The sequence below is a fragment of the Artemia franciscana genome, chromosome 7 (genome assembly GCF_032884065.1).
Source record: "Artemia franciscana chromosome 7, ASM3288406v1, whole genome shotgun sequence".
Classification (NCBI taxonomy): Eukaryota; Metazoa; Arthropoda; class Branchiopoda; order Anostraca; family Artemiidae; genus Artemia; species Artemia franciscana.
The window spans coordinates 24,550,996-24,572,920 of NC_088869.1; the positions used below are offsets into that span (position 1 = coordinate 24,550,996).

A 21,925-nucleotide genomic window follows, 5' to 3' on the forward strand; every position below is an offset into this window, starting at 1 on the left:
AAATTAGAATTTTTCAGGCAAGCAGTCATTTCGTCTGCAGGAGTTTATCTAGGTATTATAGGTAATGTTTGCCTGATATCTCTCGCAAGCAATATTAATGTGCTGCCAAAGGGTTTCGAAATGACGACAACTAACTTCATGATTAAATATCTTTAATGACGTCACCGTCATAGCAAAAATGACGACAACTAATTTCATGACGTCAGCCAACACAGAAACATGACGTCACCTGATCCACAGATCCACAGACAGACAACTTATTTATATATATATATATATATATATATATATATATATATATATATATATATATATATATATATATATATATATATATATATATATATATATATATATATATATATATATATGTTTTTAACTACGTAAAACTTGCGAATATACAACATTCTTTGCTATCCCATTGTCTGTGCATATAAATAGAATGTCAGGTTTAACGACTCTTGAACATGCAACATATAATGGTCCATGGGAAAACAATCCGTATTCAGATCTATACCTCATGATTCTAATGATTGCCCTTGAGCTTTGTTGATGATGATTGCTAATCGACGATTCCCTGTGTCGCCATCGTCATTTATATACCCCATGAGCCCCCCAGCGTCCCTGTTGTAGTTGTGTCCCTGTGTCCCGGTCGTCATGTCCCGGTGTCCCGGTCGTCATTTGTGTCCCGGTCTGTATATACATTCGTTTTTGAATTGGTCTGTTTTTAGGTTTTAGTTTTTTACCTTTTTTTAGTTTTTTTTTCTTTTTTTTTAGTTTTGTTTTTCTCCTTTATTTTTTATTTTTTTCCTTTATCATTTTTTTTTAGCTTTTTAGCTTTTTTATTTTTTATTAGTTTTTAGTTTTTTTTTCTTTTTTTTGTAGTTTTTACCGTTTTTATTAGTTTTTAATTTTTTTTTTACTTATGTCCTGGTCGTCATTTATACTCCCTGTGTCCCGGTCGTCATTTGTGTCCCGGTGCTTTGTTGATGGTGATTGCTAATCGAACCTTCCTTGTGTCTCGGTCGTCATTTATATTCCCTATGTGCCGGTGTCCCGGTCGTCATTTGTGTCCCGATGTCCCGGTCTGTAATTTCGTCAGTCGAAAACATGACGTCAGCCGACACAGAGACATGACGTCACCTGATCCACAGATCCACAGACAGACAACTTATTTTTTTATATATTGATATATATATATATCTATATATATAAAAATAAGTTGTCTGTCTGTCTGTGGATCTGTGGATCAGGTGACGTCATGTTTCGGCTGACGTCATGAAATCAGTTGCCGTCATTTTTGCTTGAAGGTGACGTCATTCAAGTTATATAAGACATATGTTCGCGTAGAAATCTATTAATGTTTAAGTTTACAATGACTGATGAAGATACTCAAAGAGTCTATGCCAAAAAACTTGCTGCTGATAGAGAAAGTCAGAAAAGAAAGCGTGCCGAGGAACTACCAGAGCAACGCGAAAGCAGACTTGCTGCTAAAAGAGAAAGTGAAAAAAGAAGGCGTGCCGAGGAATCAAAAGACCAGCAGGGAAACAGGCTTGAGGCTGATAGAGAAAGAAAGAACAGAAAGCATGCCGAGGAACTACCAGAGCAACGCAGAAGCAGACTTGCTGCTAAAAGAGAATGTGAAAAAAGAAGGCGTGCCGAGGAATTACAAGAACAGCAAGAAATCAGGCTTGCTGCTGAAAGAGAAAGTAAGAAAAGAAAGCGTGCCGAGGAATCACAAGAACAGCAAGAAATCAGGCTTGCTGCTGATAGAGAAAGTAAGAAAAGAAAGCGTGCCGAGGAATTACAAGAACAGCAAGAAATCAGGCTTGCTGCTGATAGAGAAAGTAAGAAAAGAAAGCGTGCCGAGGAATCAGAGCAATCTGAAAGTTATCGCCTGGCATTCAGGTACAACCCAGTCGATGATTATAGCTTGAGTAGATGTGTTCAAATCGGGACAATGTCTAAAATTTGTCCCTATTGCAAGGCCTTGAAATTCAATGGTGAAACAATGGGAATGTGTTGCGCCTCAGGAAAAGTTAAACTTCCTCTATTGGCTGCACCACCAGAGCCATTGAAGACTTTCCTTACTGGAACTACGTCAGAATCTAAGCGTTTTTTGTCAAAAATCAGACAATACAACTCATGTTTCCAAATGATGCCGTTTGGAGCCCAAATCGAAAATCCAGATCAATTTATGTCTACTTTCAAAGTAAAAGGGCAAATTTATCATAAAGCAGGGTCCCTTCTACCATTATCAGGCGAGAATAATAAATTTTTACAATTGTACTTCATCAGTGATAGAAATTCTGAATTGAATGCACGTTGCGAAATTTCTCCCAACGTTGAAAGGACAATCGTTTCCCAAATGCAACATCTTTTCCACGAAAATAATAATTTAGTGCGTCTCTTCAAAACAGCCATCGATTTGATGCCTACTGATACTCATAAAATTGTTATTTCCGCTGACAAAACGCCTCCTGGCCAACATGTGCGTAGATACAATGCTCCGACTATCGACGAAGTGGCAATCGTTATGGTCGGTGATCAGTTTTTACCTCGAGATATTATTCTACATAAGCGAAACGCTCAGTTGTTAAGAATTGCTGAAACTCATCGATGCTACGATGCCCTACAATATCCGATCATTTTTTGGGATGGAGCCGACGGCTATCACTTTAATATTAAATTGATGAATCCAGCCACTAACAAGGAAATGAATAAGAAATGCATTGCAATGCATTATTATTCCTATAGACTAATGATTCGGCAGGAAGAAGAAAATTATATTTTAAAATGCCGTGAATTGTTTCACCAATTTGTCGTGGATATTGATGCTAAAATTGAATCAGAACGTTTGCTATATATCCGCCTGAATCAGACCAAGCTCCGCTCTGAACAATACATTCATTTGCGAGATGCAGTTATAAATGACGGTAATACCACAAACGTTGGAAGATTAACAATTTTACCTTCGTCATATGCTGGCAGTCCCCGTCATATGCATGAATATGCTCAAGATGCTATTGCGTATGTTCGTCTCTATGGTCGTCCAGATTTATTTATTACATTTACATGTAATCAATCTTGGGACGAGATACTGTAGCTTTTACTTCAAGGACAATCGGCGGTTCATAGGCATGACATTACGGCACGTGTCTTCCGGCAAAAGTTGAAATCACTGATAAACTACCTTGTAAAACATGAAGTGTTTGGGTCAGTGCGATGCTGGATGTACTCAGTGGAATGGCAAAAACGAGGTTTGGCACACGCACATATACTAATCTGGCTACATAAAAAAATTACTTCAAACGAAATTGATGATGTGATTTCCGCTGAAATACCTGATAAAAATGTCGATAAGGGGTTACATGATATTATTGTAAAAAATATGATACATGGACCTTGCGGTGCACTGAACGAAAATTCACCATGCATGGCCAAAGGAAGGTGCACAAAGCAATATCCTCGACTTTTAGTACCCAAAACAATTACTGGCAATGATGGTTACCCACAATATAGAAGAAGATCTACTGAAGATGGCGGTAAAACAGCAATAATAAAGAAGCGTAACGGTACCACCATCGAAGTAGATAACCAGTGGGTTGTTCCATATTCCCCATTATTATCAAAAACATTTAATGCACACATAAACGTTGAATACTGTAACTCCGTAAAGGCAATCAAATACATTTGTAAATACGTCAACAAAGGCAGTGACATGGCAGTTTTTGGCTTGCAGTCCGAAATCAAAGATTTCAATGAAATTGTAGAATATCAGGCTGGAAGATACATAAGCAGTAATGAAGCTGATTGGCGAATTCTTTCATTTCCGATACATGAACGTAGTCCAGCTGTTGTTCACTTAGCGGTACATTTACAGAATGGTCAACGTGTTTATTTCACGGAAACCAACGTGCAACAAAGAGTCCTGAATCCACCGGATACAACATTAACAGCTTTTTTTTCGCTTTGCAAAAATGATTCTTTTGCAAAAAAACTGCTGTATACTGAAGTGCCTTCGTATTACACGTGGAATACTAAAAATAAAGTATTTGAACGTCGAAAACAGGGTAAGTCATTCGACGCCCAACCTACCATCTTCAAAGATACCACGATAGGAAGACTCTACACCGTTCACCCCAATCAACATGAATGCTTCTTTCTACGCCTGCTTTTGGTGAATGTACCCGGTCCGACATCCTTTGAGTATTTGAGGACTGTAAATGGTACTATACATGACACTTACCGTAGTGCATGCCAAGCTCTGAATTTATTGGAGAATGACCAACACTGGGATAACTGCATCAATGACGCGTGCGAAACGTCAACCCCAAGTCAAATTCGTGCATTGTTTGGCATCATTTTAACAACTTGCTCTCCATCAGCTCCTACAGAGTTATGGGAAAAATATAAGTCAAAAATACAAACCTCTTCAGGATTTGGGAATGCCTTCACCTAACCGTATCGCTGCTGTTTCGACATGTGTAGAATTGGATCGTGAACAAAGTTACAGTACGAGTGATCTATTGTCGTATGTACAAAATAACATTTCCAAGTTAACGTCGGAACAAAAAGACATTTATGATACGATAATGCATTGTGTCGATAACAACGTTGGAGAAATTTTCTTTTTGGATGCGCCAGGAGGTACTGGTAAAACGTTTGTGATAAAACTGATTCTGGCATCAATTTGATCTAAAAATGATATAGCGTTGGCAATTGCGTCGTCCGGAATAGCCGCAACATTGCTGCCTGGTGGAAGAACTGCTCATTCCGCTTTGAAATTGCCTCTGAACTTGCATTCTACAGAAACTCCCACGTGCAATATCCAAATGAAGCGGTTAATTATCCATCTGAATTTTTAAATTCCATAGATCCTTCAGGGTGTCCACCACACCTGCTACAACTAAAAATAGGCGTACCAATAATACTTTTAAGAAATATCAACCCACCAAAGCTTTGCAATGGCACGCGACTTGCCGTAAAAAAAAACAATGGAAAACCTAATAGATGCCACAATCTTGACAGGGCCTTATGAGGGTGAGGCTGTTCTTATTCCTCGCATTCCCATGATTCCAACGGATCTGCTTTTTCAATTTAAAAGATTGCAATTCCCAATTCGATTAGCATTTGCAACCACCATCAACAAAGCTCAAGGGCAATCACTAGAAAAATGCGGTATAGATCTTAATACAGATTGCTTTACCAATGTACAATTGTATGTTGCATCTTTGAGGGTCGGTAAACCTGACAATCTATTTATACGCACAGACAATGGGACAGCGAAGACTGTTGTATATTCACAAGTTTTACGTAGTTAATTTGTATTGTATCTATCTATCTATCTATCTGTATAAAAACGAGTTGTGTGTATGCATGTTTGTTTGTTTGTAAAAACAGCGTTTGCATATGACGTCATTATTAGTACATACGGCTTTGTATATGGACAGACAATGGGAAAGCCAAGAATGTTGTATATTCGCAATTTTTACGTAGTTTGAAACACATATATAAATCTATCTATATTCACAGGTGGGACACAGGGACACAACTACAATGGCGCGTAACTAATATGGTGCGTAACTAATATGGCGCGTAACGACTTACGCGCGCGGGGGGGCTTGGGGGGGCGCGAAGCGCCCCACCAACTAGGTGTTGGGGTGGCGCGAAGCGCCACCCCAACAGCTAGTATATATATATATATATATATATATATATATATATATATATATATATATATATATATATATATATATATATATATATATATATATATATATATATATATATATCTATATATATAAAAATAAGTTGTCTGTCTGTGTGTCTGTCAGGTGACGTCATATTTCTGTGTCGACCGACGTCATGAAGTTAGTTGTCGTCATTTTTGCTATGACGGTGACGTCATTAAAGATATTTAAGACATATATGTTCACGTAGAAATCTATTAATGTTTAAGTTTAAAATGACTGATGAACTTACAATGGCAAAAGCCGATGAAGATGCTCAAAGAGTCTATGCCAAAAAACTTGCGACTGATAGAGAAAGTAAGAAAAGAAAGCCTGCCGAGGAATCACAAGAACAGCAAGAAAACAGGCTTGCGGCTAAAGAACGCAAAACCGCGCAGTTAGATGAAAATCCACCTGGACAGCGAGAGTCAAAACATATCAAAACTGAAAATGATAGCGATGATGACTGGGTTTGGGATTTTGACTTGGATAAGGTCATCAATGCCTTCCAGATTTTAGTTAAAAAACAAAAGTTCGGCGATATGTTTTTCATAGTGACGCTGAAAAATAAAGAAGAAAAAGAAAACTGAAAAAAAGAAAAAGGTAAAAAACTAAAAAGAAAAAACACTCAAAGAGAAACTACAGACCGGGACACAAATGACGACCGGGATAGAGGGAATATAAATGACGACCGGGACACAGGGAATATAAATAACGACCAGGACACAGGTATTTAAGAATATCGTTCAAAGACAAATTTTTAATTGTAAGAAGATCGTTGAAAGAGAAATTCATAATTGTAAAATGACTGAAGAACCTACAATGGCAACAACCGAGGAAGCTGCTCAAAACGAATGTATTCAAGCCGAAGTAGCTGAGTTGGTAAAGCGTTATGTCTCAGGTTCTAGGTCCGAGAGGCTCCAGGTTTGAACCTTGGCTTTAGCATTAATACAAAAAGAAGAAAAAAACTAAAAAAGGTAAAAACTACAAAAAAACTAAAAAGAAAATACTAAAAAAATTAAAAAAGCTAAAAAACTAAAAAAAACTAAAAAAAAGGTGAAAACTACAAAAAAAACTAAAAAGAAAAAAAACTAAAAGCTAAAAAAAAAACTAAAAAACTAAAAACTGAAAAAGAAAAAAAAACTAAAAAAAGGAAAAAACTGAAAAATAAAGGAGAAAAAGTAAACTAAAAGCCGGGACACAGGGAATATAAATGACGACCGGGACACTCAAAGAGAAATTACAGACTGGGACACTGGGACACAAATAACGACCGGGAGATATAAATGACGACCGGGACACTCAAAGATAAATTACAGACCGGGACACCGGGACACAAATGACGACCAGGACACAGGGAATATAAATGACGAACAAGACGCTCAAAGGAAAATTACAGACTGGGACACTGGGACACAAATGACGACTGGGACACTGGGAATATAAATGACGACCGGGACACAGGGAATGTTCGAGGGCAATCATTAGAGTAATGAGGTATAGATCTGAATACGGATTGTTTTTCCCATGGACAATTTTATGTTGCATGTTCAAGAGTCGGTAAACCTGACAATGTATTTATATGAAAAGACAATGGGACATCGAAGAATGTTGTATATTCGCAAGTTTTACGTAGTTAAAAACACACATATATATATACATATATATATACATATATATATATATATATATATATATATATATATATATATATATATATATATATATATATATATATATATATATATATATATATATATATATATATATATATATATATATAACAAAAACAGAAACCTTTTCTCTTTTATCTATATTCACAGGTGGGACACAGGGTCACAACTACTACGGCGCGTAACTAATATGGCACGTAACGACTTACGCGCGCGGGGGGGGCTTGGGGGGTGGCGCGAAGCGCCCCCACCAACTAGGTGTTGGGGTGGCACGAAGCGCCACCCCAACAGCTAGTCTATATATATAAAAATAAGTTGTCTGTGTGTCTGTCGAGTGACGTCATGTTTGTGTGTCGACTGACGTCATGTTTGTTGACTGACGAAATTACAGACCGGGACATCGGGACACAAATGACGACCGGGACACAGGGAATATAAATGACGAACAAGACGCTCAAAGAGAAATTACAGACTGGGACACTGGGACACAAATGACGACCAGGATACTGGGAATATGAATGACGACAGGGACACAGGGAATGTTCGATTAGCAATCACCATCAACAAAGCTCAAGGGCAATCATTAGAATAATGAGGTATAGATCTGAGTACGGATTGTTTTTCCCATGGATAATTTTATGTTGCATGTTCAAGAGTCGATATACCTGACAATCTATTTATATGCACAGACAATGGGACATCGAAGAATGTTGTATATTCGCAAGTTTTATGTAGTTAAAAACATATATGTATGTATAACGAAAAGAGAAATCTTTTCTCTTTTATCTATATTCACAGGTGGGACACAGGGACACAACTACAACGGCGCGTAACTAATATGGCGCGTAACGACTTACGCGCGTGGGGGGCTTGGGGGGGGCGCGAAGCGCCCCCACCAACAGCTAGTCTATACATATATATATAAATAAGTTGTCTGTGTGTCTGTCGAGTGACGTCATGTTTGTGTGTCGACTGACGTCATGTTTGTTGATTGACGAAATTACAGACCGGGACATCGGGACACAAATGATGACCGGGACACCGGGACATAGGGAATATAAATGACGACCGGGACACTCAAAGAGAAAGCGATCGGGACACAAGGAATGTTCGATTAGCAATCACCATCAACAAAGCACCGGGACACAGGGAATATAAATGACGACCAGGACACTCAAAGAGAAATTACAGACCGGCACATCGGAACACAAATGACGACCGGGTCAAAAATGACGATCGGGACACAGGGAATATAAATTACGACCGCGACACTCAAAGAGAAATTACAGACTGGGACACCGGGACATAAATGTTGACCGGGACACAGGGAAACAACAGCAACGGGGACGCTGGGAGGCACAGGGGGATATATAAATGACGACGGGGACACAGGAAATGTTCGATTAGCACACACCATGAACAAAGCTCAAGGGAAATCATTAGAATAATGAGGTATAGATCTGAATACAGATTGTTTTTCCCAGGGACAATTATATGTTGCATGTTGTGCAATATATAATTGCACAACATGCAACATGTCGCCATGAATGACGACAGGGACACAGGGAATGTTCGATTAGCAATCACCATCAACAAAGGTCAAGGGCAATCATTAGAATAATGAGGTATAGATCTGAGTACGGATTGTTTTTCCCATGGATAATTTTATGTTGCATGTTCAAGAGTCGGTAAACCTGACAATCTATCTATATGCACAGACAATGGGACAGCCAAGAATGTTGTATATTCGCAAGTTTTACGTAGTTAAATATATATATATATATATATATATATATATATATATATATATATATATATATATATATATATATATATATATATATATATATATATATATATATATATATATATATATATATACACTAAAGTTTGACACTAAAGTTTGCTCTTTACACTAAAGTTTGACTCTTTCTCTCAATTCTTCTTTTTAAAATAGTAAAAAAATTTAGTGTAAAGAGCGGGGCGTTGATGAGGAAGCAGCCTCTTTCATATACGAAGTAATTTCTGTTCGTTTTAAGTTTTAATGTCGCTCCTTACTTTCAATTAAAAAAATTTTTTTTTTAATTTAATTTCTGAACGTTTTTGAATCAATGCATGTTTTGATTTTGGCTCTCCGCAGAATAATAATTAAAAACAATTTTTTTTTTTTGGCTAAATGGCTTTCCCACAATTTTGATCGAATGATTTTGAGAAAAAAAGAGCGGGGGAGGAAGCCTAGTTGCCCTCCGATTTTTAGGTTAATTAAAAAGGCAACTAGAACTTTTAATTTTTTACGAATATTTTTATTAGTAAAAGATTTACGTAACTTATAAATTAGCTTGCGTAAAGAACTTTTGTATTCTCATATTTTTATTATATATATGAGGGGGTTTGCCCCCTTGTCAGATCCTCGCTCTTTACACTAAAGCTTAAATTTTGTCCCAATTCATTAAGAATGACCCCAGAATCACAAAAGCCGTAGAATAAATAGTTGAAATTAATAAAAATACTTTAGTGTAAAGAGCGAGGTATTAGGAGGAGGTGAGCCCCTCAAATGGGTAATAATTTTTGTTTGTTTTAAGTTTTAATGTTGTTCCTTACTTCCATCTGAAAGAACTTTTTCATATTTATTTTTTTATTGTTTTTTTAAAATAATGCTAGTAAATCCTGCGCTCCCTTCATGGAGATTTTCTTCCCCCGTGACAAATTATCGATGGAAAGTTCCCCCAGCATATCCCCCTCTTCTCAACCCCTCCCCAAACCAAAAAAATCCTCCTGAAGACTATGGGAGAGTAAGTCGTCCCCAAAGACATAGTTATAAGGTTTTTCGACTACGCTGAATAAAATGGCTATCTCAGAATTTTGATCCGTTGAATTTGGTAAAATAATTAGCGTGGGAGGGGGCCTAGGTGCCCTCCAATTTTAAGTTTTGTCCCAATTCATTAAAAATGACCCCTTAATCACAAAAGCCGTGGAATAAATAGTTGAAATTACGAAAAACACTTTAGCATACAGAGGGAGGTATTAGGAGAAGGTGAGCCCCTCATATGGGTAATAATTTCTGTTCGTTTTAACTTTTAATGGTGCTCCTTACTTCCAGCTGAAAAAAAAACTTTTTCATATTTATTTTTTCATTTTTTTTAAGTAATGCTTGTAAATCCTGCGCTCCCTTCACGGAAACTTTCTTCCCTCATGACAAATTCCTCGATTGGAAGTTCCCCCAGAATATCCCCATCTTCTCAACCCCTCCCCCCAACCAAAAAATCCTCCTGAAAACGCCTGTACACTTCCCAATAGCCATTACTATATGTAAGCACTGGTCAAAGTTTGTAACTTGTAGCCCCTCCCAAGGGGACTGTGGGGGAGTAATTCGTCCCCAAAGACATAATTATAAGTTTTTTCGACTACGCTAAATAAAATGGCTATCTCAGAATTTTGATCCGTTGACTTTTGGAAAATAATTAGCGTGGAAGGGGGCCTAGATGCCCTCCAATTTTTTTGGTCACTTAAAAAGGGCACTAGAACTTTTCATTTGCGTTAGAATGAGCCCTCTTGCAACATTCTAGGACAACTGGGTCGATACGATCACCCCTGGGAAAAAAAAAACAAACAAAAAAATAAACACGCATCCGTGATCTGCCGTGTGGCAAAAAATACAAAATTCCGCATTTTTGTAGAAAGGAGCTTGAAACTTCTACAATAGGGTTCTCTGATACGCTGAATTCTACGACTTTTAGGGAGTGTTTCCCCCTATTTTCTAAAATAACGCAAATTTTCTCAGGGTCGTAACTTTTAATGGGTAAAACTAAACTTGATAAAACTTATATATTTAAAATCAGCATTAAAATGCAATTCTTTTGATGTAGCTATTGGTATCAAATTTCCATTTTTAGAGTTTTGGTTACTATTGAGCCGGGTCTCTCCTTACTACAGTTCGTTACCACGAACTGTTTGAAAGTAAGCGACATTAAAACTTAAAACGAACAGAAATTGCTCCGTATATGAAATGGGTTGTCCCCTCCGCAAACCCTCGCTCTTTACGCCAAATTTTTTAATTGTTTTAAAAAGTAGAATTGTGGCAATGAGTCAAACTTTAGCGTAAAGAGGGAGGAATTGCGGAGGGAACAACCCATTTCATATACGGAGTGATTTCTGTTCGTTTTAAGTTTTAATGTTGCTCCTTACTTTCAGTTAAAAAAACTAGTTTTTTTTTTATTTAATTTCTGGACGTTTTGAATTACTAAATGTTTGAGTGTGGCTCTCCGTACATAAATTATTAAAATGAAACTTGCATATCAATTCTTTTTTTGGCTAAATGGCTATCTCTTAGTTTTGATCAGACGATTTTGAGAAATAAGGGATGCGGAAGGAGGCCTAGTTGCCCTCCAATTTTTCGGTTACTTAAAAAGGCAGCTAGGACTTTTAATTTTTTAACGAAGGTTTTATTAGTAAAAAATATTCGTAACTTAAGAATTAACTTACGTAACAAAGTTTGATATTCTTACATTTTTATTTTATTTTATATATATGAGTATTAAAAACACTTTAGCATAAAGAGTGAAGTATTTATCTCCTCCTAAATACCTCGCTCTTTATGCTAAAGTATTTTTCGAACCCCACATCTGCGTAATTATCTCTATTCATTTTAAGTTTTAATGCTACTCCTTACTTTCAATTGAAAAAACTTTTCCATGTTTATATTTTCATTGTTTTTTTAATAGTAATGCTAGAAAATCCTGCGTCCTTTTCATTGAATTTCTCTTTCCCCATGAAATATTCCTCCAAGGAAAGATCTTCCCACATAGCCCCCTCCCCTCAACCCCACGCCCAAACCAAAAAATCCCCCTGAAAAAGTCGGTACACTTCCCAATAACTATTACTGTGTGTAAACATTGGTAAAAGTTTTTAACTTGCAGCCCCTCCCCCAGGGACTACTGTGGGGGAGTAAGTCATCCCCAAAGAAATAGTTATTATGGTTACGACTATGCGGAACAAAATGGTTATCTCAAAATTTTTATCAGTTGACTTTGAGAAAAAAATGAGCGTGGGAGGGGGCCTATGTGCCCTCCAGTTTTTTGGTCACTTAAAAAGGGAACTAGAACTTTTCATTTCCGTTATAATGAGCCCTCTTGCAACACTCTAGGACTACTTGGTCGATGCGATGACCCCTGGAAAAAAAACAAATAAACACGCACCCGTGATCTGTCTTCTGGCAAAAAATACGAAACTCCATATTTTTGTAGACTGGACTTCGAAATTTTTTGTATAGGGTTTTCTGATACGCTGAATGCGATGGTGTGATTTTCGTTAAGATCCTATGACTTTTAGGGGGTGTTTTCCCCCTATTTTCCAAAATAAGGGAAATTTTCTCAGGCTCGTAACTTTTGATGACAAAGACTAAATTTGATGAAACCTATATATTTAAAATCAGCATAAAAATCCAATTCTTTTGATGCATCTTTTAGCATCGAAATTCCGTTTTTTAGAGTTTCGTTTACTATTGAGCCGGGTCACTCCCTGTAACGAACTGTTTGAAATTGATGGCATAAGAAAAAGAGAAAAAGCAAGACCAAACTGAAATGTTACTCCTACGACAGAGCTAATGATAACTAATTGATATCAAGTATCTATGGTGAAAAAAAAAAGTAAAATAAGGTCTTTTGTATATCGATTTATTTCTGATTAATAAAATAGGGGTTATGCAGCACGATTTGACGCTATGGAAGTAAATCCGAAAAGACCTAAGCTAAAAACCCTGTTTATGGAACAGTCCTTAGTTTCTTCAGTCTACTTGGTCTTTTGCTTTATACCACAACTTAAATATATCCGCTTACTGAACATTCAGGTATTTAGCTTTTTAACAGAGCATTTTGAATATGTTTATTCTATGCCCACCAAAACAAGCAATGGCTATAAGAACATCAATTTTTGTCATGTTCATGTAACAAAATATTCCTCAAAAGAGCAACTTCCACTCACTACTTCAATGAAAAAAACTGCTAAGAGATGCGTTTCAAACGCTTTTAAATGTCAAATGTCCAGAAATAAATTTCTCAAGTTCCATATTTTCCTAATCCTTTTGCGTGATATAAACTTGCTGCTTAGATGGCCGTGATATAAACTTGCCGCTTAGATTGCCGTCTTAGATGGATAACTGCGTAATTAGCTCATTTATTAGCCTAAACCATTTACTTCTTATTTATTCTTCTTTCCTTAAATTTGAGAAATTCACTGACAGACAAACTGAAACTTACTGACCATGTTTTTCCTATTCTTGTTTAAGATGCATCTTTCAGAACACCAATTTATTTTTTTTTCTTCTTTAGAGAACCAGCAGCTCCTTCAATCTTTTTTTTTTATATTAAAAAAGTACATATACCTATGACAGGAAACAATTTAGTTTCTTATGGTTGACAAGTTCTTCTGGCTTGTTTATCGTTTTACAAGCTGAGTTCAGAAAAATTGAAGAGTCAAAATGTCGGTACTCAGCAAATAGTAATTTGCTAAGGTTGAAATGGCTTGGGCGCAAGGATTACTTTCCACTAAAGAAATTAAAGGGTTCCAAGGGTTTTGCTATTGCTAATGCTATTGAAATCGTCTGTATTTGTAATCAAGTAAGTCCCTACAAAATTTCTGGTCCTAAGTTTTGTTTGCGTTCTATACTTAACTACACGCCTTAGTACATTGCTAAGATTATGAAAAAAAGGCATACAGATAGTCAGAAACGTCAAAGTGGAGTTAAAATTCACTTGAGAAGCGTGCAATAAATGAGAAAGTATGACTTACTTCTTACTTTCCTTCGCAAATTTTGAAAATATCTTGCATAATTGGAGATTATACTTCAGTTTCTTATATAAGTTATTAAAAATGTGCTAACAGACAATATTCAAATGTAAAATTAATACGTTTGTCTGAAATCAAATCCTAATCAGTACACTTTTCTTCCTACACTAATGAAAACCCAATTTTAATATCTAGCTAGGCATTTCAACGAAAATTTGATAAAAATTCTTACGTCACAGTTTATTAGATTGCTTTATCTAAATAAGCTTACCCTATTTTATATTAGCCTGAGTAAGCTAGTAAGAGTTAGCCATGTATAAATCAAAAGCATTCCTGGATATGCTTTAACCTCGAAAATATGGCTTTCCTTGGAACTGCTTTCTTAAAGGGGCTGAGCTTTCGTACCCTTATTCAAAATCTACTAGCATGAAAAGTCATAAGGGAGAAAGTAAACACTCTTCTGTGATACCAATTTACGAATTCCATTAAATTTTCATATAGCAGGGAAAATACTAGCAGAGAGTTATTGTTTGTTAGGACGTATAATTGTTTGTTCTTTTATTCTTGCTCTAATCATGATATAACCATTTTAACTCGGACGCAAAAAATTCCACAAGTAATTACCCGACTAGCTTCAGACTACTAAAAAGTCTTTAGTTAGTGGCCTGGTATCGGTATAAGCTTTCTGTGTTGTTTCAGTTTTTTTCTTCCTCTTCTTTTTTTTTCTTTCTTTTTTGTAAACAGGGACAGCTAGATTAAAGCTAAAGGCAGTGTAATTGAAGTATGTATAATCAGTATATTAGAGTGGTAAAATGAAGAGTGCTTGGAGTTGTGTTCACTTTTTACGCTGGGGAATTTTTGAAAGACATTGCCTGTTGTCTATCTTGATAAAAAATAAACTAAATAAAACTTGACCCAACTTTGAGCGTTTGAAAGTCCTTCTTTGGGCGACAGCGTAACACAGCCCGAACTCAAGCTTCATTCAAGTCAGATCAATGCAATTCAACTTACTATTACCTTGAATCCATTCAACCCAACCCCGTTCGATTAAATCTAGCGCAGATCAGATAAAGCCGGTTCAACCAAACACCAAGAAAATCATCTGATTCAATTATCCTTAATATTCTATTAAATCCGATGGTTTAATCAATTCATATTCAATAATAGATTCTTCATCTATAACTCTCCTGTCAGAGGGAATCCAAAATACGCCAAAAACTGTCTGCGTCCGATCAGCTAAAAACTTCGATGCTTATCTTCCCTACATTACCGTAAAATAAGGAATGACATTATAATAACGAACTAATTAATACATTGAATTTCATTTGAATCAAATTCTTATTTCTTGCAACAAAATGTACACTGCTTAGTTACATTGTGCTAACTAATTTTATTCTGTGATTTGAACAGTAGAGATTTGAAGTGAGTTCAGTAACGTTGAGATAATTTGGGAGTGAGTAGCATTGGGGTGGAGTTACATTGGAACCCACTACTTGCATATATAATCGAGCACGAAACTAATAGTCATGCTTAACAGCTTTACAATGTCTAATTTCTTAGTTTTGATAAATAACATTCTCCTTAAATATCCGATTTTCTGTAAGAAATAAATACTGCGACATAGCTTAACGTGAAATTCTTTCGACTTCAGGTATTTCATTGAAACATTTAATTTAGGACCAAGTGCAGTTCAAGTGATTTGGCTGAAAAATGGAGAAGTACTAGATTCCGTTATGGAGGTGGATAATTTCAACGTGAGAGTAAACACACTTCACATTGGATATTTAAGTAGGGATTACGATGGGTTAGTGCTTGAATGTCGTGTTGTTATGCTTCATGATATAATTGTTGGAAGAAGACGGATCCAGCTTAATCTTTATCGTAAGTTTTTTCCTTTTTTCTTAATAAAATTGATAGACTGGGTTTACATTTAGTAAGCACAAAGGGAAAAATTAATTTATTAGTTTTAAGAAAACTAAGGGCAATTTTTGGCAAAAGAGCAACTGCATCAAGGATTAGGAAGTTTATAGACTGGCTATTCTAGGCTGATGGTTAACCTGATTTTACCAAAAAATCTATGTCGTGTATAGACATTATAGAATAATTGTACAAAGAAGACATTCAAAGTAAGAAAATAAAAGAGTGACTGATTCTCCTTTGTCTGCCTCACTAAGCATTTGTAGCTTCAACAGTAACATGGTTTAGTCAGGTTGTTCAGCAGCAGAGGGACCTAACGGTCAGTATGAACATCTACAATTCAAAAGAGCTACACGGGGTAAATTTGCCATGCGTATTTGTTATACTGCATTTAAATAGTCACCCTTTTCCATCACTATGATCCAGATCTGATTACATTGTCATTGTGGATAATTTGTTGGGCATGTACCTCACACATTGACTACGAACTTCGTTTTGTTTTCTAGTTAAAATTAATTTCTAATATAAATTTAGTTACTCCTTCATGAAATTCGCTTGCAATTTTATTCCTATCCCTGACATTTAGATAGGAAAGACTCCCAATATTGTATTAGTTGTATTAATTGGAAGAGATTCTGGAATGTTCGACATGATTATCCTTTATTAAATACTAATATAACCACTCCAGTAACCAAGGAAAATGAACTGTCTTCCTCACTATACTTGTGTCTCTCTCTTTCGCTCCCTCCCTTTCTCTCTTTATCGTTCCACTTCATCCTTACGATGGGTATATCTAAATGGTAAACAATAATTTTCAGTCAGTCCATTGGAAATAGAAGTTGAAGCAAACGTTACCTCTTTTCAAGCAAACAAAGGGTACAATATATCTTGTACGGTAAAAGGATCTTATCCTGCACCAAATATCAGCTGGTGGACTGGGGCAGATCAAGTTTTGGAAACATTTTATCAGGTAATGAGTTTTTACTTTTACCAATTGAAAGATTTTAATATTAAGCCGGCTTTCAGTCTTCGGGTGTTACTTAGAAAGCTTTGTAGAATATTAGACATGATTTACTCCTTCGATTGTACACACAAATTTGTTAAGAGAGCCAAAAAAAAGAATATTTTAAGCCATTCAATATTGACTGATCTTGATTATTTACTATAAAATGTTCCTTCTTTTCACGGCTCCCTTTTTGAATCCTTACTCTGGCTAGAAAATGGTAAGACTCAATAAATGAGCTTTGATGTGAAAAGCCTAAGTTCTTGCTACTGAGGAGATAGATTCCCTCATGTTATGAAAGTCACATTTTTTTGCCTTCCTCTCTGTAAATAAAAAAACAGCATTTAACAGATGTGGCAGCAGAGTACAGCCTTGCAAGGCACCCGAGAAGATTGGAAATTAGGTTTAAGGCGGAAAATCATTCCATCTATGACACCGTAGTGCTTTAAAATATGTCATATGTCAAATCTCCAGCAGAGGCGCCATTCGGGCAAAATCTTGGGGTGGGCAAGAACTCCATCTTACCCCCCCCCCGACTCACTTCATGTCGCGTAAGAAAAAATGCAGGTTTTGGCAGAACATCGATTGAATATTCTAAGTAAAAACGCAATTTCAGCACTCGTGTGTTGCTTGGAAATGTACTGTAACCGAATGTGCCACACTGACCTCTAAGATTAATTATAACATCAAAGATCACAATCAACGAGGTTAAGTGATTAAACTGAAAGTGGAAAATTCAACCAGACTACAGGCTTGCCTTCCTCAGCAAGAAACTTTCTTATTTAAGTAAACAATACGTCGGTGAAAGTAATCTTCATTAACATGCTGAGGGTTGTAACCAAAATCTCGGTTTTCCTTCAGCAGAAATCTTTCAGATAAAATATATTTACAAAAAGGAAAAACATAACAAGAGAAAAAAAATATTACAACACTCAAGGTAACAGGGGGAACCACCAAGGTTTCATCTTTGCAAAATCGTCAACAAGCCGGTCGTAGTCAAATTTTTTACTATATCCTTCTCTGCAAACATCAAAAGGAGATGACTGAGACGATCGTCTCCTGTTGTAGACTGCAGGCAGTTTTTCACTATTTCTAGGCTAGAAAACATACGCTCATTGCTCGCTGTTGTCACAGGAAGTGTGGCAGTAATACTAAGTACTTTAATTACTTCTGAGTAAGCCACTGGTAATGCCTGAAGATGGTCCACAATGTCTAGGACGTTTTCTGGCTTTTTCTCCTCATCAAGCAAGAAACGCCTGGCAATACCAGCTTGAGATTCGAGAAGAATGTCGTCGATATCCAGCTTGCCGTAAAGAGTTCTACTTATCTCTGTGCTCTCGTCTTGAGAGTCTTATGGTAGCGTTGGCCTACAATCTGGGGTTCGAATGGTAGAGGATGTCAAGCGTCTCCAACTTTCATAAGGTTTATGTGTCGAGCATGAAAATGTTTATTTACACATATGATACAGTAAATGCACATAAGATGAGGTCAGAAACAGAATAAGAACTGACTCGAGTAATCTAAAACGGTGGCTTATATTCACTAAAACAAGGAAATAAACATCAAAACATTTGACAGGAACTGATCTATTTTAATCTGTCAACTTAAAGAAATTACTGCAAATATTCAGAACTTATTATATTAATACTAGCTGTTGGGGTGGCGCTTCGCGCTACCCCAACACCTAGTTGGTGGGGGCATTTCGCACCCCCCTCCAAGCCCCCCCCGCGGGCGTAAGTCGTTACGCACCATATTAGTTACGCGCCATTGTAGTTGTGTCCCTGTGTTCCGGTAGTCATTTATATTCCCTGTGTCCCGGTCGTTATTTGTGTCCCGGTGTCCCAGTCTGTAATTTCTCTTTGAGTGTCCCGGTCGTCATTTATACTCCCTGTGTCTCGGTGTCCCGGTCGTCATTTGTGTCCTGGTGTCCCGGTCTGTAATTTCGTCAGTCGACAAACATGACGTGATTCGACAAACAACTTCAAGACGGCATAATGCTCAATCCTTACAATCACGTCAGTCGACAAACATGCATGACGTCAGTCAACACACAACACACACACAACTTATTCTTATATATATATATATAGAGGACCCCGGGCGTTATTTATATTCCCGGTATCCCGGTCTGTAATTTCTCTTTGAGTGTCCCGGTCGTCATTTATACTCCCTGTGTCCATTTATATTCAATGTGTCCCGGTGTCCCGGTCGTCATTTGTGTCCCAGTCTGTAATTTTTCTTTGAGTGTCCCGGTCGTCATTTATATTCCCTGTGTCCCGGTCTGTAGTGTCATCTTATAATGACGTCTTATACAAAGCCTTAAATACTTATAACTTGCGAATATACAACAATCTTCGCTGTCCCATTGTCCGTGCACATAAATAGATTGTCAGGTTTACCGACTCTTGAACATGCAACATATAATTGTCCATGGGAAAAACAATCCGTATTCAGATCTATACCTCATTATTCTAATGATTGCCCTTGAGCTTTGCTGATGGTGATTGCTAATCGAAATCCTGTGCCCCCCGGCTTCCCCGTTGTAGTTGTGTCCCTGTGTTCCGGTCGCCATTTAATTCCCTGTGTCCCGGTTGTCATTTGTGTCCCGGTGTCCCAGTCTGTAATTTCTCTTTGAGTGTCCTGGTTGTCATTTATATTCCTTGTGTCCATTTATATTCCCTGTGTCCCGGTCGTCATTTGTGTCCCGGTGTCCCGGTCTGTAGTGTCATCTTATAATGACGTCATATACAAAGCCTTATATACTTATATCTTGCGAATATACAACATTCTTCGCTGTACCATTGTCTGTACATATAAATAGATTGTCAGGTTTACCGACTCTTGAACATGCAACATATAATTCTCCATAGGAAAAACTCCTTATTCAGATCTATACCTCATTATTCTAATGATTGCCCTTGAGCTTTGTTAATGGTGATTGCTAATCGAACATTCCCTGTGTCCCGGTCGTCATTTATGAATCCCCCTATGCCCCCCGGCGTCCCCGTTGTAGTTGTGTCCCGGTCATCATTTATATTCCCTGTGTCCCGGTCGTTATTTGTGTCCCGGTGTCCCAGTCTGTAATTTCTCTTTGAGTGTCCCGGTCGTCATTTATATTCCCTGTGTCTCGGTGTCCCGGTCGTCATTTGTGTCCTGGTGTCCCGGTCTGTAATTTCGTCAGTCGACAAACATGACGTGATTCGACAAACAGCTTCATGACGGCACAATGCTCAATCCTTACAAAGACGTCAGTCGACAAACATGCATGACGTCAGTCAACACAAAACACACACACAACTTATTCTTATATATATATATATAGAGGACACCGGTCGTTATTTATATTCCCGGTGTCCCGGTCTGTAATTTCTCTTTGAGTGTCCCGGTCGTCATTTATATTCCCTGTGTCCATTTATATTCCATGTGTCCCGGTGTCCCGGTCATCATTTGTGTCCCGGTCTGTAATTTTTCTTTGAGTGTCCCGGTCGTCATTTATATTCCCTGTGTCCCGGTCTGTAGTGTCATCTTATAATGACGTCATATACAAAGCCTTAAATACTTATATCTTGCGAATATACAACAATCTTCGCTGTCCCATTGTCTGTGCACATAAATAGATTGTCAGGTTTACCGACTCTTGAACATGCAACATATAATTGTCCATGGGAAAAACAATCCGTATTCAGATCTATACTTCATTATTCTAATGATTGCCCTTGAGCTTTGTTGATGGTGATTGCTAATCGAAATCCTGTGCCCCCCGGCGTCCCCGTTGTAGTTGTGTCCCTGTGTTCCGGTCGCCATTTAATTCCCTGTGTCCCGGTCGTCATTTGTGTCCCGGTGTCCCAGTCTGTAATTTCTCTTTGAGTGTCCCGGTCGTCATTTATATTCCCTGTGTCCATTTATATTCCCTCTGTCCAGGTCGTCATTTGTGTCCCGGTGTCCCGGTCTGTAGTGTCATCTTATAATGACGTCATATACAAAGCCTTATATACTTATATCTTGCGAATATACAACATTCTTCGCTGTACCATTGTCTGTACATATAAATAGATTGTCAGGTTTACCGACTCTTGAACATGCAACATATAATTCTCCATAGGAAAAACTCCTTATTCAGATCTATACCTCATTATTCTAATGATTGCCCTTGAGCTTTGTTAATGGTGATTGCTAATCGAACATTCCCTGTGTCCCGGTCGTCATTTATGAATCCCCCTATGCCCCCCGGCGTCCCCGTTGTAGTTGTGTCCCGGTCATCATTTATATTCCCTGTGTCCCGGTCGTTATTTGTGTCCCGGTGTCCCAGTCTGTAATTTCTCTTTGAGTGTCCCGGTCGTCATTTATATTCCCTGTGTCTCGGTGTCCCGGTCGTCATTTGTGTCCTGGTGTCCCGGTCTGTAATTTCGTCAGTCGACAAACATGACGTGATTCGACAAACAGCTTCATGACGGCACAATGCTCAATCCTTACAAAGACGTCAGTCGACAAACATGCATGACGTCAGTCAACACAAAACACACACACAACTTATTCTTATATATATATATATAGAGGACACCGGTCGTTATTTATATTCCCGGTGTCCCGGTCTGTAATTTCTCTTTGAGTGTCCCGGTCGTCATTTATATTCCCTGTGTCCATTTATATTCCATGTGTCCCGGTGTCCCGGTCATCATTTGTGTCCCGGTCTGTAATTTTTCTTTGAGTGTCCCGGTCGTCCTTTATATTCCCTGTGTCCCGGTCTGTAGTGTCATCTTATAATGACGTCATATACTCTTGAACATGCAACATATAATTGTCCATGGGAAAAACAA

At 37.5% G+C, this 21,925-nt stretch overlaps 1 protein-coding gene across 1 annotated transcript in view; it reads left to right on the top strand.

Annotated features, from left to right (window-relative positions):
• Positions 1–21,925, top strand: part of LOC136029634 (nephrin-like) — a 225,769-nt gene that overhangs the window by 99,784 nt on the left and 104,060 nt on the right. The window contains exons 5-6 of the mRNA XM_065708135.1: positions 15,866–16,069; positions 16,924–17,075. Of these exons, the coding sequence (XP_065564207.1) occupies positions 15,866–16,069; positions 16,924–17,075 (356 nt within the window). The remainder of the gene's footprint in view (positions 1–15,865; positions 16,070–16,923; positions 17,076–21,925) is intronic.